General features: G+C 41.6%; 1 protein-coding gene and 1 long non-coding RNA gene across 2 annotated transcripts in view; both read right to left on the reverse strand.

Moving 5' to 3' along the window:
- Nucleotides 1–8262: 8262 nt before the first annotated feature.
- On the reverse strand, nucleotides 8263–11211 carry LOC118779545. The gene is made up of 3 exons (XR_005005035.1): nucleotides 11128–11211; nucleotides 8818–8913; nucleotides 8263–8338 (listed from the first exon to the last, which is right to left on the reverse strand). It is a non-coding gene; the product is annotated as an uncharacterized LOC118779545 (long non-coding RNA).
- A 63-nt stretch (nucleotides 11212–11274) lies between these two features.
- The window catches only part of LOC118779627 (junctophilin-2-like), a gene marked incomplete at its 3' end in the record, with an annotated part of 15827 nt that continues 8459 nt past the window's right edge, over nucleotides 11275–18642 (reverse strand). Inside the window, exons 3-4 of the mRNA XM_036531802.1 lie at nucleotides 12848–12966; nucleotides 11275–12053 (exon numbers count right to left, since the gene is read on the reverse strand). Coding sequence (XP_036387695.1) covers nucleotides 11275–12053; nucleotides 12848–12966 — 898 coding nt within the window. The remainder of the gene's footprint in view (nucleotides 12054–12847; nucleotides 12967–18642) is intronic.

Below are 18642 nucleotides of genomic sequence, written 5' to 3' on the forward strand. Positions count from 1 at the left end.
TGCAGATCAGTGAGCTTACTGGGTAATGTCACACTCACTCCAGTCTGATACTGGCGTGAGTGCAAAGGGTTGTCTGCATCTTAACAGAGCTCTTACCTTCTTTCTTATTCAAAAAAGCCCTACATATGGTTTCAAAGGACCTCTCTTTTTCCCCATTGCTACTGGAAGTAAATAAGATGATTGAGATTGCTTGATATAATTATGCTAATATCAAGATGACAAACTGAAGAGGCTTTTGAGTTAAAAATTGGGAATGCGGGCATATAATTACACAGAGCTCAGAATCACACATTTTATTTCACATGGGCTTAATGAAATGAGAGCAGCTTTTGATGTGTGTCTGTGTGCTTTGCAGCATGTGTTCAAGTACATCTTTTCAGAACACACAATATGTAGCCAATTTTAAATAATTGCATAGTGGTGGACGTGTTTATTAAAGACTGAATCTGAGACTGTTTTTTTCAGACCTCAAGTAATGGCTTGTTTTGAATTGTAAACAGGTCCCAACCCCCCCAAACAAAACCTGAGGCTCACAGCAAAGTTCAGCAATGCTCAGGGGTATTTTTCAGTACAGAAAAGTGTTCTTGGTAAAACTGCCAACACATTTTGGCCTTTGTCAGGGTGATATGCTGTGCTACTATGTGTTAAATCAGACCATTTAAAACATTCATTAAACATTGGGACACAATCCTAACATTCGTAGGTCAATTAACAACTTTGACCAATAGGGAGATCCTGAGTGTATTTAATCGGCCAATGAGGTTCAACATTCACACAGGAAATGGAATTTTCATCCACAGGCCAACTGGGCATAGATATTTGTACATACTTACCAATGTGAGGGCGAGATTGTGTTATCCTGATGCGGCAGCAGGAGGTTCAGATCATGGCAACTGCAAACATGGTTCAACAGGTGAGAACAAATTAAATCGACTTTGGGAGTTTGCTCGGACTCCAGCAGCTCTGATGAGTCTGCAGTCCTCTCCGTCTAGCTGCAGACAGAATGTACTCCTGGAAGTACCTCAAGCTCTCCATAGATCACGCTTGATAAGGATCGATGTTTGTTTCTTCTGGGGTCCAGCACTTGTTGGGGCAGAATCCAAACAGCCTGAGGACATATTGGCTAAAAGACCTTTAACTTTACTGTGTATAGATATAAAAGTTTCACTTAGCAGGGCAGAGGCTGATTCGCCCATCAGGGAAGCAATTACTGAGGTCTGGTATTGGGACAAATAGGAGAGAGAGGGAGGTTACAGTGGCAGGATGGTTGAGATGCATTTGGAGGGAGGAAGCCTCGACCTCGAATATACCTGGAAGCATGCCTCAAAGACATAAAGACATGGATGGCCCATAATTTCCTCCTCCTATCAAACATGGAAACATGGACCTCCAGACTGCATCTGGGGCATACAGTGCCCAGAAGAAGTCTTTGGCTATGTATGTATGAGTGTATGTATGTATGTATGTATGTATGTATGTATGTATGTATGTATGAGTGTATGTATGTATGTATGTATGTATGTATGTATGTATGAGTGTATATTGTTGTTGTTGTTAACTTAATTACATTATTTTCTTTATCCCACAGAGTTACCTGGTTAAATTCAGATTCCCACCCCATACTCCAGTACAGTAGGGGTGGTAATGGACCATTGAAGCTGTATTACACACTTTCATCAAACTTCATTGAGCACAAGAAAAGGAACAGGAAAAAGAATCAATCTAGGAAATAAATCTGCGTAGTTTTAAACTTGACAGAGGACAGGAAAGGGCAAAAAATTACCTCAAAATTGTCATGAAATGGTAACGTAAAATTGTGAACTTGTAGTGAATAGCTAAGAGAATAGTGAAAATTTAAAAAAAAAATGGTGACAGTGCTGGTCCCATTGCCTCAAATATATTCAAGTGAGATAATATGATGTGTAAAGCTCTTTCACATTGAATACCTCATTCGTTTCTTCTCACTTTAAGTTTTTAATGTTGTAAATCCAGAAGGCCTCCATCCATTTTCTCACACCTTTGGTGTCTCCTCCTTTGAACTTTTTACATTCTTTCAACAGAATAACTCATTCTCCCTGGTGAATGCAGTGTTTGAGAGAGTGGTGAATTGGCAGTGAATTTAAATGCACTTTTATGGGCCTGGTGACGGTCCAACATGTTAAATAAAAACCAGTGAGATACTGCATACACAAGGTAAGAATTTTTCATCTGAATGGATCTTACACACAATATTTTGCTGAGGCTCAAAATTCATGGCTTTTTTTGTGCATTTTTATGTGGAGGCTGTTCGTCCACTTCAGAGGTTTGGAAATCATGTTGGTTAATGCAGATTTTTCATTTGAAAAGACTAAGATTTTCTCTAAAGGACGGGACTAGAGGGATTCCATAGTCTGAAACCTAAAGTCAGAAGCACCCTATGTGGTCATTCATGCTTAGGAGCAGAGAGCATTGCTCTCTGAAGCGTATAACATATACTAAATGTATACAGTCCCGCCATGTTTTTTATACAGACTCCTAAGTGCATAGGATCAAAAATCAATGTATGCATTGGATAATTTGTTCTGCATATAATTCAAATTGTTCAAAAACCAAAAAAACAAAAATAAAAAACAACAAATGTACACCACTATTCTGCATTTTGGAAGTTCAATGGGAGTGTCAGGAAATATACAGACTGGAATTAAAGGAATGCATTTTATTTTACATTCTCAGATTGGAGTAACATGGATAACATGGAATATCATTTAATAATTATATGTATACGGTACATGTGGCAGGAATGAAATATTGCATAGACTGTCTCCATATTCCTGCTATGATTCAGGAACACTTAAATAGCCTGTGCTCTGCAATTCTTTGTTCCTCTATCATGAAAGGAAAGAATGTATTTCATAGGCAGTGATCTAACAGCTATGCTTTGCTTTTCTCTACCTCTCTTCCATTAAGGTTGCATAACATCATTTTGCAGTGATCCTTGCTTTATCTCTGGTTGTAGTCAAAATTCCGTTGTGATACCCACAGTTTTAGATAGTCACTTATGAAAGCTGGGTTTTGAAAGCCATAGCACACCCATATTAAAGTTCATGATATGTAATTCTTCAAACCCTGCTTTTTGTATATACGTACAAAGCCTTACAGCTGCACTATATCCACCTAAGTAAAACAAGTTAAAAATGATGATTAATACTATTGAGACTTTAAAAAACATATTTATCAAAAACACAGTTTCTGAAGAATTGTAAAATATTTGCCACAGGCACCATGTGTTTAAGTGAGAGGTTTTTTTAGCATTATCTTTTTTTTATCAGCATATGGAAAGTTATCACATACCAGCCTCTTTAAGGGTACAATAAATCACAACAATATCTGAAAATACATACATGGGAGCATGTAAGGACTGCTTGTTTTAAGGTCTGATTATAACACTGGCCATGAATCAACTAAAACCAGCTCAGATATGTGCGTCTCTTTAATTGTGTGCTAATTATATATCAGTGTTCAACCTTGCATTCTGTCCTGAGATTCCACCTGCTATGCTCATTTAAGATGGATAAAAAAATAAAAATAATACAAAAAAAAATTCAGCTGTGAGTCATCTGTTGGTTAAGGTCTTGAGTAATGACAGGCTGTAATAAGTCACTCAATCAGCTGATATGCTGTATGTAACTGAGGGCAAAGCTTTTTCATTTTTACTGTCCATTATCTGCGTTTGCTCCTGGTTTTTGCACAAAAGGTGTGGCCCTGTGATAAGAGCAGCGCTTTCATAGCCAGTCAATATGCGCTAACTGCACAACAATACTAACGCACCGCATGCATATTTGTCTGGCCTCGGGGTTTCGCCCTCCACTTCCATAGCAACATCACAGTATGTGGCCAATTTTAGGGAAACAACAATGAAAAGGGATTTAGTGAGGTCTTATATAAAAAAAAAAATCAATTCCAATTGGTTTGTACACCACGCCTTAGATAAATCAGTCAGAGATAATAATTCGCTATTAGGCAGGTCTGATGAGGGCTGGGGATAAGCCACATTCTATGAACTGATCATTTGCTGAGAATTAACGAATCATATACTCATAACACAGTGCCTCGGTGCAAGGGCACAGAGAGCCATCTAGTGGTCACAAGACAGCATTACCACACCAGCCATGCTAAATTTAGCCAACCAATAGTTTCTGGAATTCATTACATTACATTATCAGCATTTAGCAGATACTCTTACCCAGAGCAACCGTAGGTTACAGTTTTACATATTATCCATTCATACAGCTGGATATTTACTCCCAGAGGGAACAACAGCAGTGCCCCAAAGGGGAATCAAAGCAGCAACCCTTTGGTCTCAGGGTCCTGTGCCTTACCACTATGCTACACTGCCCGGTAATACGCGTGCAATATTACTGGGTTTTACCCAAATTACAACAATGTTGGCTTGAATCACATTGAAACAAGTAAGTCATTTGCGCTTTCATGAAATTGTTGTGGGAAAAAATGACACTGTAAGTAACTTGGATTTTAATATCTGCAGTTCACCACACTGTCAGGTGTGCAAATACTTTTCAGCTTTTGTTATACTTAAAATGTGCACACCTTGACAAGAGTCAAATCCTGTAATGACATTACATTAATTTAGCAGATGCTCTTATCCAGAGCGACTTCCAGCACAAAAGAACAGAAGTGCATCCATTCAAACTGAATGAGCAACAGTGTCAGAGGAGGCTAACAATACTGTCCCTGCTTCCACTAGGAAACCTTTAACCCCAGAAGGATTCAGATGATACTGTGAAAATGTTCCTCCCTCTTCCACAGGTGGAACACAGCTGCTTCAAGCTGCACGGTTTTAACAAGGAGGTGAGAAAATGAGAACTTCGTCACTGTGGCTGACCCTCGAGAACCTCCATAATTATAGTGACCAGGTTCTAGCCAGCTGTAACCATTAGCGATATATCAAATAAAGAGTTTTCCTTTTTTACGTTCTTCTTTTAGATCTGTGGAGAAGTTAAAATGTCATTTAACTGCATCAAAGGAGAGACACCTTCATTGAACTTGAACCGTTTGTTATTTCATTGTAGTTTCATTATTTCACTGCAACTCAAGTTGGAAGTGCGAGCTCTGGAGCTGACTGTCCGTGGTTCGAAGGGAAAGACCCGAGTGCACTCTGTTTGTGGCGAGGGTCTATAATTGTCAGTATGTGTCAGTGTCCGAGCCCTGTCACAGGAGCATCTGTCAGCCTGACAGACAGGTGGGGTTTAAAAATACTTTCTTTGTTCCCTCTGCCGTTGCTGATGTGTATAAAAACAGGCCACAAATACAGAAACAGCACTGCAGTTTTGAAATGACAAAACAACGGGACAGTTCTTGCTCATGGGCATACATGATATGAATTACTTGTCTAGACTACACCGCTCTAGTCACTTTTGTTGAATTTTCCCAGTCTTTCAACAAAATGGATCACTCACTCACGAAATCTGCATTTAATACATCTTGGCAGAGTAACATTTTCAACCAAAACTGTAAAATGAAATGGCACTACACTATAAAAAGAGATTTTCATTGTTTCATAATATGAGACTCAACATAGCTGTTTGGTTTGCAGATGCAAACAGTGGTTGGGGTTTCACCTTTGAATCTCAAGATGATCTGTGCTGTGTTAAGCAGCGTGTTAACCTGTATCTAAATCAGGAGGACATATAAAAAATGCTTTTGCAAGTTGCTGTACTGCATCAGTGTCTGCTGAGAAAATTAACAATAATAACAAGAATCATTATTTGAGCTGCTCAAATTATGGTTGCTATGGCTACAGTATTACATAGGTCAAAGCTGATTTCTGATGGTGAACGTTGTAAATTTTAAGGAGCATCGCTGCTCAGTAATTGAATGATGAAATATAACTGAAAAGACTGCATGCCCTGTGTAAACTATAAGTCTGTGTGTCAAATATGTATTAATGAACAGTTTCAGATGACTTCAAATGATTCTGTAAATCATATGAATTCTGTTCATTTGAAATCAGACAATCCTGTCTGTAAATGGCAAATACTGGTATCAAAATCATGATAAAACATAAGAGAGATATGTTTTATTATTTAAATCTCCATACTGCAATACCAGCAATTATAACAATTTATTGTAATAAAACAAACAGATGCAAACTGCCTAAGAAACATTTAAGATACATTTTATCTGATGGTCAATTACATGGACACATAATAAATACTAATATTGCACATATTGCCAAAAGGAAAATGCGAAATATAAAATGAAGAATACACAAAGGGTGGGCTCAAATCTACACAAACTATGTGAGATCAATTGATCAAAATGATCAATCTAACATACGCTGTGTGGCAGACTTAAGCTCTTTATAATTAGACATGATTCACCTGAATACAAGTACATAAAGCAAATATTTGTGAAACATCTTATTAAATGAATAAAGCTTGAGGGCAGTATTTTGGAAAATTTGAATTTGGTTTTAATTGTTGTGGAAATAATGCTGGTCATTTTCTCAACTGAATATTCGCTGTCCAAACTCCTAGCACATGAATTGCCATAACAGACTTCATTACTTGGTTGATGTCTCCAAACTTACTTAGCTTCCAGTCCTAACTGAATTTATTAACCATCTCTTTCGGTAGTCATTAATAAGGGTGTCACAGTGACACATTTTAATGTGATTGATATGGTACCAACACAAATTTATTTGATTTGACTTCAGGAGCAAGCACAAAAATCAATATTCCTTTGGCACCAATAAGAATTTAGCATATTATCTGAGAACTGCCTACTTACTAATGCAGTTTGTAAGACCTGGAGTTCCACCAAAGTATATGCTGTTTCCCCTCTGACACCTCAGAAGTCTGAAGCAATGGCATAGATTCCATAGGGGGAAAAGGATATACTTATGACTATAATCAGAAAAATGTAATATTATATTGTGCATAAAAAGACACATACATAAAAAGTTATTTAAAAAAAAGATATTTAAAAAACTACAAAATGTCAACACGCAACAATAGAATGTTACAAACCCAAACCTTATGTGACCAGTGCAGAATGACAAAACAACTGTGTACAAACACACTGTACTCTGCCAAATATAAAATGTTGCATAGACATTGCATTAATTTAAATATAACTTTAGAGCCAAAGTGACCAGTCCATATATTAACAATACTTGTGCACACCATAATTCTGCAGATTGCTTTCCATGTGCAAATTATACATTCCTCCATTCTACAATTTAATTGCATTTTTTAACAATCAGACAGAAAATTGCACACAACTACTCCTGAAATATAATAACAGAAATACTGACAGATGCTTACTCAACACTCCCTTATTGTATATGACCTGGATTATATTGCATATCTCTGTCGCATTGCAAGATAGCCACAGTACTGATATTTTTGGGGAAAAAAAAACAAACAAACTGATTAGTGTCTTTGAACTTTCTATTCACTCTTAAGAAATGCATTGAATAGTGTGAATATGCTTGTGCCTCTCAAATGTATTGCAGCATAGTCGTTAGGAGGCTTCCCTGAAGCCTCCACGTGTCTTATGCTTTAACAGCATTTCTGGTTTGTGTCTCTTCTGTCTTCAGATCGGTTGTATTCACTTTGAAGTGTCTCAGAGCGGCGTGGAGCTGTTATGTGTTAACAGTGATTTTTCATCCAATCATATCACTGTGGAGTATACATGGAGGTATGGCCAAAGATAGATTTCAGTACCCCAGTGTCATTTACACCGTGTACTACTGAGAATACTGGCAAACCTTTTTTTCCATATAAAGCAAAAACTGAATGGGTTTCAGGATGTGTCTAATTTTTTATCTTAAATCCATATACATTCAAAATGGCACTGCCTTTCATTTTAAAAGGCATCTAGGGTGGTTAAATGGGGAAAACACATATTTACTTAATAATTAATATTGAATAATATTAATAATACCTGTAAGGCAAACTGTGATCATTTGTCAGAGAACAACTCTAAATTATGACCAAACCAATGGCAGTTTGAAAAGTTCTACATCAGCATCATTGACTACCAAGCCCACAAATGTATTTTGCTGATTCATTTTATACATATTTTTCTAATAAGATCTTCCTGATTCTTCTTGAAACTTTGGTTCTGTAAGCAATAAGCCAGGTTTTAAAAGAGATTTCATTTCTGCTTGTTTCTTTCTGTGTTCAGATGTGTTTGAACTATCTGAGCTGAAAACGTTTTGAAGCAGTCTTCTTATAAAAACCACTATCTTGGTCACAGGTGGCTGATGAAGGTAGGAGGGCCAGCTTCCAGCATTTCTCCAGCAGTGCTGCCAAGAAACATATTACTGTTTGCCCTGCAAAAAATACACCACAGGATGACAGTCACAAAAAAAAACAGGTAGATCTCTATTTGACAACAGGTTTACTCGAACGCACCAATGCTTGTGTGGTCCACAATAAAATAAAGTTCAGATTTATGGCCTCACTTTGATCGCCTGCTTACCCTACTGCCACAGACACTAACACTGAGTTGGTACGGAGCTGCAGTGTTTAAACAGTGTTTAAACACATAACCTAGATGGCACATTATCCCAAAAAAGACACTCCAGTCCCAACAGCAAGAAGGTTGTTAAAAATGTTTGGCAATTTAATAAGGGCATTCATGAACTGGGATTGCCCCAATTTTAGAAGAACGTCTGGTCACCCCTCTCAAGAGAAATACACAACATAAAAACAGTCCAGACTAATAGCATTCACATCCCCCACACCTCAAACACCCAAAACAAACACTCCGCTGTATTCAGTGGAAACCCATTCAGGAGAGCTGTCTTACCTCAGTCCCGGTGTCTCAGGACAGGATATGGACAAAGAGAATGGCCAGACCAATGTTGAGCAGAATTACCATGCATATCACAACTGTGTTCGGTCCCTGAGAGAGAGAAAACAGATCAGAGGCACTCTTCTTCACGCCTGAACACTGCCTGACAATCACAGATAGCATTACTGCAGCTTGAAAAGCTACAATTAAAATCGTTATGCCATACAACAAAATGCTACAAGATCCTACTGTGCCTACAATTCTTGAATGCATTACTAGTAATAAAATACTAATACTAGAAAAGTAACACTAGTAATAAAAACATATTGTCAAGGAGTATTTAATACCTAAAACATTAAATTTTTTTTTTTTTATTTTGCTCCAAAAATGTCTTTACTGTCTCTCAGACAAATTACCAATCATTTTTAAAGTCCCTGATAAATGTGTATTTAATGTATTGGCATGGCAGAAAACAAGTGTCAAAAGAGCAGGTCTGTCTATTTATACCATTTCACTTGAAAGCCTTCAGCCCATCTTTACTGACCCTCCAATCAAGAGTATCACAGCTGCCCCACTCCTCATAATTATCAAACCACGCAAAGTGATGACCAGGGTGAAACATGAGGAGCAGCGTACACTTTGCCAGGAATTAATTTCACAGCGAGGCCCTGCATTCACGCTCTGAGGTGCAGAAGAACCCAGCGCATGAGTTGTTGCACCAGCTATGTTTAGCCCATAGATAATGTTGTCGGTGCGTTTCTGCCGAGGCTGATAATGAGTAAATACTGTCTGTCTGGATGCATCTTCAGTCAGCTGTGAGATCCTTTCGCGCAGTATGTTCCTCTCAATGTAGGGTGGCTTTCTTTTTTTAAAAAATCTGGAATACCCATTCCTTTTTTTACCCATTTTTCTCTCAATTCGGAATGCTCAATCTCATGATAAAGATGTCGCTCATCGCTGCAACTCCGCACTACAAATACAGGAGTCTGCAGGAACACACATGTCTTCAACTACCCATGATGCTAAGTGACACATCTTTTCGTGCCACAGTCCCCCCTGCTCAGACATGAACCAGAGGAATGCGCATCATGTGCTGTTCTATGCAGGCAGACTGTGGGCACCTAACTGACCAGCAGGGGTCAGTGGTGTGTGGTAAACTGGACAAGCCTCTGGTCAGCCTATCCACCGCTATATCCTGGGCCGCCACTGCAGGCTACTGGTCATCATTGGCCGATGACATCATTCTAACGTAATTAAGCATTCAATCATTTTGACATCCTATTTTAATGAATGGACTAGCAAATATTACTTATCGTGTATATGCTTCCGAGAATAAGGATTTGCAGGCCGTCCTGGCAAAGAAGGAAATTACTGAGATTACAGAAATGGATTAAGTCATGGCTTTGGACTGTTACTTTTGCTGGGTAATTTGCATATACACACAGTCCAAATGTCAGTCAACTACAACAGCACCCACATGGCTGACGTTCAAGTACATGTTGATTAGTGGGCTGTGAAATGTGTACTTATGCTGTCTTCTTCCTGAAATGTGTTTGGCTGGGGAATTATGAGGCAATCATGAGGCACGAAGACATATCAGTAAGGGTTAATGTGGAAGCATTGTATGTGAAGACATATCAGTAAGGGTTAATGTGGAAGCATACAGTACATGAATGTCTTAAAAGTATGCTTAAATATGCATTACCTTCAAGATACTCTTCACTAAGTATGTTTAGATTCTTTACTATTTCATTTATATATCTAAGTAGATTATTAATATGTGTTAGTTCTGGTTTTAAAATTATTAAGTCAGGCAGCTTATTTGCATTTCTAACAACCCCTCCCCAACTCCCACCCCACTTCTGGTTCTGCCAGGTGCTGCACGGCCTTGACTCACGCCAGTCACACCACCTACCCAAACTTCTAAGGAGAAACAATGGCTCCTCCCACAAATACAGTTACTGTTACTGCAGTGTTACCGCAGTTACTGTTACCGCAGTTACTGTTCTTCCCATCTGCTGCACACTCAGGACAGGAAGTGACAACAAGTGACAACTGTCAGAAATTGTGCACCAAGAGAGTGGATAGCTCTCATGGCTGTGACATGGCTAGTGTAAGCTATATACAGCGCTGGGAGGTAGGCCTAACCTAGCTAGCCTGCACAGAAGACATGCCCTGGAGAGGGAGAGAGAGGAACCATATCATTTCTATTCATGGGAAACATTTTTAAGAGAGTAAATTGGAAGAAAAATACAGCAAAAACTGCAAAGGAACACAGCTGTGGGAATTAAATCTTTTCTGTTGTGCTGTAACCCCGAGACGTACCTCCTCCTCCGACAGACCCTTCTCTTCACTGGCGGACGACCCCATGGCTTTCCCTCTCGAATCGGCTCTTGTTTCCACCTTACCCCCTGCTTTGGCAGCAGGCCCGGAAACCGTTTTGGGTTCCGGTTTTGTCTTTATCTCTGGTGTCGGGAGTTCGGGCGGGGGTTCAGGGTTTGGGGACTGTTTTGGGGGTGGGGAGGGGTCAGCTCTCGGCATTGGTTTAGCCTCCGCCTTCGGTGCGGACTTCCGTTCCTCCCTCGCTCCGGCCTCGGACTCCGCCCCTTTCTCTGCGGCAGGCGGCGGCTCCTCGCGGGGCGGCTCTTCGGTCTCTGTCCCGTCTCCAGAATCGGATCTGGATTTAGGGTGGGCGGGTTTGGGGGGCGCTTTGGCGGCGGGGCCTTGGCTCTCCTTGTTGTCGGAGGGGGCGGCGACGGGCGCGGCGCGTGGCGGTTTGGGCTCCGCCTCGCTCCTCTGCAGCGGCTCGATCTCCAGGTCGTAGCCGTGCTCGGCCCGGTCGCTCTGCCGGCTGGGGCTGCGGGCGTACCCGCGGCCCTCGGAGAGCCGGGATTGGCCGCCAGTGGGGGAGGGCGTGGCCGGGCGGCTGCCCGGCTTGCTGCCGGGAAGGCTCCTGCTCCGGCCGCCGCCGCCCCGCCCCTGGTCCCCGTTCCAGCTCCCCGGGCTCAGCAGGTGGGGGTCCTCCTTGTGGAGGCTCTGCTTGAAGCGCCGTGACTCTGGCGGGGAGGTGGACGGGCTGGGGGAGGGCGTGTGGGCGGGGGTGGACGCTCGCGCCGCGGTCTCCACCTCGTGTATCTGCGGAGTCTCGGGACGTGTGTCCAAGGGCTCCTCCGCTGGCAAAGGAGGTCTCCCTTCGTTCTCACTGCTCTCTGCAATGTCCTGTAGGACTCTCTTCTTAACATACTCTGGACCTGTAACAGATTAAGTGACAAAAAAGAGATATATATGATACTATAAAGAGAACTATCTTAGATACATTTAAGTCATTACAAAATTCTCATAAAATTAAATGAGGTCGCATTCACTCGGACATATTTGTACAGTAACCACATTATCCAGTAGAGGGCAGCAGTGTGCCAGAGCTGAACCCAGCAAGCACGGATAGTATGCCTGTACGGCAGTCCATTGATGTGCGTAGTGCAGAAAGGCAACTTAGAGAGCAAGCCTGTGGTCAGGGGTAGACCAGCACAGCATAAACAGGGCCAGATTCAAACTTGCAACCCTGGAGCCAAGGTTAACATGAGTTTACATATGATTGTAACCTGTTTTGACCTGTCAAAAAGTTGGTGGTATAATTAGCAACAACAACAGAAAACAGACAAATATAGGTAATTATGTGATCCAAACCAAATAATAAGCATCAATATGCACAGCTCCTGGTGCATCATATTTTCTTTCAAGTTCAAAACTTTCTGTTTGACGTGTCTATTCATTCTGGCCAAAATGCGTTTGAACAACACATGTAAGGAATTTTCATTTATCTTATTCTTCCATCTAACCAGCTACTGAAACTGACCGAAAATGCTGTGTAAAAAATTGAAAAATATTTTTTCCATTTTATGTTACTAAATGTTAGAGACCAAGTTGACTGTTATACGGAACACAGCTCCAGATGTATCAGAGGTGCGGCTTAGGTTGGGTCACTGCAGCTTTGCCTTGGTGGCCTCTGCAGGAACACAGTGTTTGGAAAGCTCTGTCACTGTACCTGGCTGGTAGAAGGTCGGGGACAGCTCCCTGGCCACCCTCCTGGCAACGCTGGACTCGTTGTTGGCGGCCAGAGAGGCCTGTTCCGACCCCTCTGCCTTGCCCTTCGCATGAATGGCTCTGTGGGGGGGGGCGAACATCAACAGTTTTAATAGTAGCAGTGGGGCAGTGGTGTCACATAGTGGTAAGAAGCAGGACTCGTAACCGAAGGGTTGCCGGTTCGATTCCCCACTGGGGCATTGCTGCATCCTTGGGCAAGGTGCTTAACCCACAGTTGCCTCAGTAAATATCCAGCTGTATAAATGGGTAACATGTAAAAAATGTAACCTATGTAAGCCGCTCTGGATAAGAGCATCTGCTAAATGCCAATAATGTCATGTAATTGTAATGTAACTTAACAAGCGTGTTGGCCCAAATCTCATGATCAGCATAATTGTGCAGCAAATGTTTCATCAGTTTTAAATATCTGATGAGCCATGAACATACACATTCACATTTTTACATGGCTATAATCTTGAAGTACGATGAAATAAACCACACCCCTATTTACGCAGTCTGTCACAGTTGGGCACGCCGATGCTGTTTCAGCAAATTCTGAGCAGATGCAAAACGTTCTGCTCGTCTCCAAATGAACTGGAGCGCACGGAAAGCAAAGCGTCTGCGTAGATGTTCGATGTCTGAGGAGCTCAGCGGGGAATAACCTTTACCTCCATCAATATCGATGAACAATGTGCAAACTCACTGTTGCCACAGGATAATGTCAAGCTTTCTGTGCCTCTAATATTTCACATGAGAAGTTGTTCTAGCCATTGGCTGCACTCAGCAAAAGTAAATGTCTTTTTTATGCAGAGCAGTTTGCTTTTCCTTACTAAATGGCATGAAAAAGCTCCCACTGTTACACATGCCATAGCGCATTTAATTAGATGACCATAACAAGACCAGAACATAATCATTTCTACTTATTTATCCATCTAACTAAACAAATTAAACCCTCAAACGTAATAAATCCTGTTCCTGCAAAATCAGCATATATGTAACTTGTATTTTGTCAACTGTCAAGTCAGGGGAAGTAAGGGCAGTGATGCATACGTCTTCCTGGCTTCTCATTGGTGAATATCTCAATTTACTGGAGTACAAATTGTATCAAGTAAAACAGAAGAAACAACATGATATCACCTTCTTAAGACAATCGCATCCGATGCAACGGGAAAACCAGATGCACGCCGAAGGCTGGCTGTGTCTGACGCCAGCCTAACTCTCTGAGAGCTCACTCTGCAGGGAGCTATATCCGGTTCACATTTAACACCCAGGCTGACCTCTAACGCAGACAGACAGATAAAAGATAAAATTGGGTCTGTGTGTTCAAAATATCTCTCATTTTAATCTCATTTTAAAAGCAGAGGTGGATGTGCACAGTGACCCTGGGGCTCAGTATTATTAGCTGAGATAGAGAACTGTTCGAGATATCTGCTAGCACAGGAATAAATCAGGTTTAAAATGCAGGTCCTGACAGCGAATTATTTCAGAGGATGTGCTGCCATCCCAGCACCCAGTCTGTAGTACTACGTGATCCTGAAATAATCTCTGTTTTCCTATTATAGAGGAACACATTACGGTCTACCAGTTCCAGTTCTTACAGGGGTTCATGGCAATGAAATCTCTGATGTACATGTTAAACACCTTCAGTAAAGGCAAAGCTAGACATTAATGTCCTCGTAGCTGAGGCTAAAAGTATAAAGCATACAAAGTTGTGTTACGAAAAATGAGGCATATTAGTATTTAGAGTAAAGATAGAAGGGAAGATAGTCAAAATTATGCAACATGAATTGAAAAAATTTGTTTAAATCTGCCCTTCATATTATAAGCAAACATGACACTGGGATGTGTGCTCAGTGTTAGACACCAGAAACAGCCGAGTGTCATTTTCTCCCTCTACACACCCAGGAAAATCTGCAAACTCAGTCACAAACAGGCAAAGGAGAGAAATCTGTTAAATTGCCCTTAATAAATTGAAAGAGCTGTATCTGAAACAAAATTGTCCACGTTTTAAGTCAACTGTTTGAATATTACATTGAGCTCAGCTGAACTGATTAAAATGTTTTGTTTTTTTTGTTCATCAACTGCTGATTTTCCACCTCCTTTCTGTAAACTTTCTGTAAACTACTCCTACTGGGGCTCTGGTCTCTGCCTCAGAATGCCATTAACAGCATGATTAGATAACCCAAATGTGGGAGGACCACCAATGACCTGCCCAGGACAGAGACTGACTTAGGCAGAAACCTAAGGTCTCAGCAGGTCTGAGAAGGTCCTCATTACACTGAAGGGGAGCCGTTTAAATTTTCGAGGGAACCCCTACAAACTATAAACCGATTGAAGATGGGCTATCGCAGGCTGGAAACAATGACATGCTGCAGGTGACTGCAGAAAGAAAGCAGTTAGGGGTTAACCCCTTACTCTCTCCCTCTACAAACTTGCTTGCTTTGATCAACTGAAATAAGTTTGCGCTGTTTCTCTTTTAAAACAGAAAATGCAGACATTGCCTGGCAGTCTCAGCCAGATGTGCTCAACAGCTGCTTACATTGCTGTCCCTGATAAAAATACTATTGCATTTGTGCTGCCCTCCTCTCTGTGTAATAATAGGCCTCTCTGTGGACCCTGGGGGTCAGGCTCAGCACTACCAATCCCCGCTCCACACATGGGAGTATTACTGATTGTGATTACTCCATGAATACTTGGCATACTGTAATGGTACACTGTGCCCGAAATAGCCGCTCCCACTTGAGGTCCGTACGAGACAGAACTTCCCTGAGGAACAATTAGAGGTGCCGTGTTCTCCCTGTCACATCCACCAGCAGCTGTCCACTTGGAGTCATCAATCCCACCCTTAAGGCTTAGGACTGGTGATTCTCTCTAAGCCCAAAGGACCCCAGGCCCCTTCACTAATATCCTCATAACATCCACTGCTGAGCGGGTGGGGGGTTGGGCAGGACGAGCAAGGGGTGACTTTTACATCAAACAGCAGCACCGCCAACCCTTTCCCCAGCATGGGCACGGGATTAGCAGCTCCTGCAAAAAGTTACAGTTCCGACTACTTCTTAAAAAGGCAGCAGAGTCAGCTAACTTCAGTGTGCAGGCTACAGTATCAGTTCAGCTTCAGCAACAGCTTCAGTTCAGCTCAATTCAATTTCATTTGTACAGCGGGTTTTCACAGGAGAATTTGCCACTAAGCAGCCTTACAGAGGATCCCAGGCCTGATGCCTCAAGAGCAAGCCCGCCGGAACAGTGGCCAGGAAAAAGTCCCTTACTAAAGGGAAGAAAACTTGACTGGAACCCATCTGCCTCGGTCCAGCACCACGGAGCTGAATTAGTGAATTAGGGGATCAGTGAATTAGTGAGAGACTTTTGCTTACTCCTGAGAATTGTTGCATTTTGATCTTTCCACTGAGCATATTACAGGTTGTGTGGTTTTCGGCATCAGAGTTGGATGAGTCTCGCAATGACATGAGTTAAACAGTTACATCACACAAGGCATGTGGAAATAAAACGCCTTTTGATAAAACTGCTGGGCAGTATTCTGATTACAAAGCATCTGACAATGCATTTGGAAGGTTATTAATCAATCATGAAAATCAGTATCATGATATTGTGACATAATATTTACTGTAAATCCTGTTCTAACCTGTAGGAGACCACTGTTCTTTGGAAACACTGGGGAGGTTGCTAAATTTGATAAAGCGGTTTCAGAACATTGATAAGCGTGTTTCAAAGCATTTAACTTGGTGTCCCAGGTTGGCTGCCACAACTTTCGAAGTCTCAAAGCGCTCCATTTTAACAGCGTGGCAAAAACATGAGAGGAGCTGGAATGTTTCAACGAGACACTTGCATCCAAACCCCGGAGTCCACTTGTGAAATATGTGTGAGTTCCACAAACAGAAATGAATCTGCCAGCATACCGTGAGCATTGGTTTATCTCAGTGTAATGTGGTTTTGAATAAGCATTTTTTAACCATGAAGTAATGATTTTTTTTTTTCCTGATCGTTACAGGAAGTTGTGAAAGCGTATGACTACAGCCTGTGTTATCCAACTTGCAATTAGAAAATAAGCTATTAGAAAAGCCACTGAATTACATTACTGTCATTTAGCAGACACTATTATCCAGAGTGACTTATATAGGTTACAAATCTACATGTTACCCATTTATACAGCTGGATATTTACTGAGGCAATTCTAGGTAAATTACCTTGCCCAAGGTTACAGCAGCAGTGCCCCAGTGGGGAGCTGAACCGGCGACAAGCTCTGCTCCATACCACTACGCCACACTGCTACCATTTGTAGTCTGAGTTTGGCCAGATGGCTCCTTTTAGACTCAGTGAGAGTACAGTTTCTGTTTTGTTTTGTGTGCAAAAGTTCTCTATGGTAACAGATTGTTCCACTGATCTTGATCGCTTTCTCTCAACAGATTAGGACTGCTCATGACCAAATCTCCCCTAACCTGCTGTCTTGGTAGGAATCGCATGATTGAATCTGCCTGTTGTATCTACCACCTGAGACTAGTCCTCTTCATATTGGGACACGGCTCCCCTTAGGAACACAAGGATATCTTCCTATTTCGTTCTGTAGTGACAGCTTCTTTAGTTCAGCTCTGTAGGGTTATTCTGAAATGGAATGAGTAAATTGAACAGATTTTGGATGAAGTTCCTGTCATCAGCTCTCTGACTCAGTAATGTAAATGACCACAGTACCAGGTTAGCCATTTATGTGTTAATGGGTGATGTGTGGCAAGGGGAATTATAGAGTTTAATCTTTCAAGATTTGAATCATGGAACATCAGATGCAATCTGCAGTAATAATTTACCATTGTGTGTACAGTACTTCACTGGGAGACATTACCTTGGCAGAAAAAACCTACATCAGCAAAGTGTAAACATATTCAAAGACCAGATGTTCAGCATACTACACTGTAATCCTTTCGAAAGCCCTCTGCCCTATTCATATTTAAATATGACACCCTTGCTGACATAAGGCTTAGTTATGTTTCCATGATATGCCGGTTGTCATTTACCCAAACATAACTTAAAAAAAGCCTTAAACACAACATATTTTTGGTGCGTTTTCAAGACACGGTACTGGAGCTGCTGTCTGTAGACTCTTTCAGATATAAATAGAGCCCCTCACCTCTACACTGTTGAACAGAGTGCATATCAGGTAATACATTTCTATGGCCTATTTGTGCCTTACATTTTCCAGATGTTTTAGAAGTCCTTGTCAGGTCAGGCTCTGCGCATACATCAGGCTGAACGCGAGAGAGCGGAAAGCAGCAGGAACATCTGCATGCCCGACGCCGAAACGGGGAGCAGGGGAGGGGGATATATCAGCTGTTGCATTCCCCTGCCATTGTGATTGTGACAGTAACCCGCTCCCTCTCCTTATTTAGTCCGTCCCGCTCTCTGACACAGGCCTCTGTGCGTCATTTACACTCAGCGCAGCGACCTCAGAGAAGACTCATTCCAGCGCCGGCCAGGAACCGTACGGCAGCAGAGAGCCTCACAGAGCCGTATGAGGAGGAGGGGACATCGGCTACCGCAGGCTTGCATTTCTGAACATACGGAATGTATGCATTTACATTCGCTGATTACATCACAATGCTCTGCTGCCTGGCTTCCAAGCCTTCTTAGCTTCCTGTGACCAGAAAGTTTCTTGTTAGTCTTCTTGGAGGCCATAGATTTGGTCATGCCTCACTTTATCTTCTATACTCAGTCTGGGTCGATCAAAGGCAATCTACCTGAAAATAGCAT

The sequence above is a fragment of the Megalops cyprinoides genome, chromosome 6, assembly GCF_013368585.1.
Source record: "Megalops cyprinoides isolate fMegCyp1 chromosome 6, fMegCyp1.pri, whole genome shotgun sequence".
NCBI classification, from domain to species: Eukaryota; Metazoa; Chordata; class Actinopteri; order Elopiformes; family Megalopidae; genus Megalops; species Megalops cyprinoides.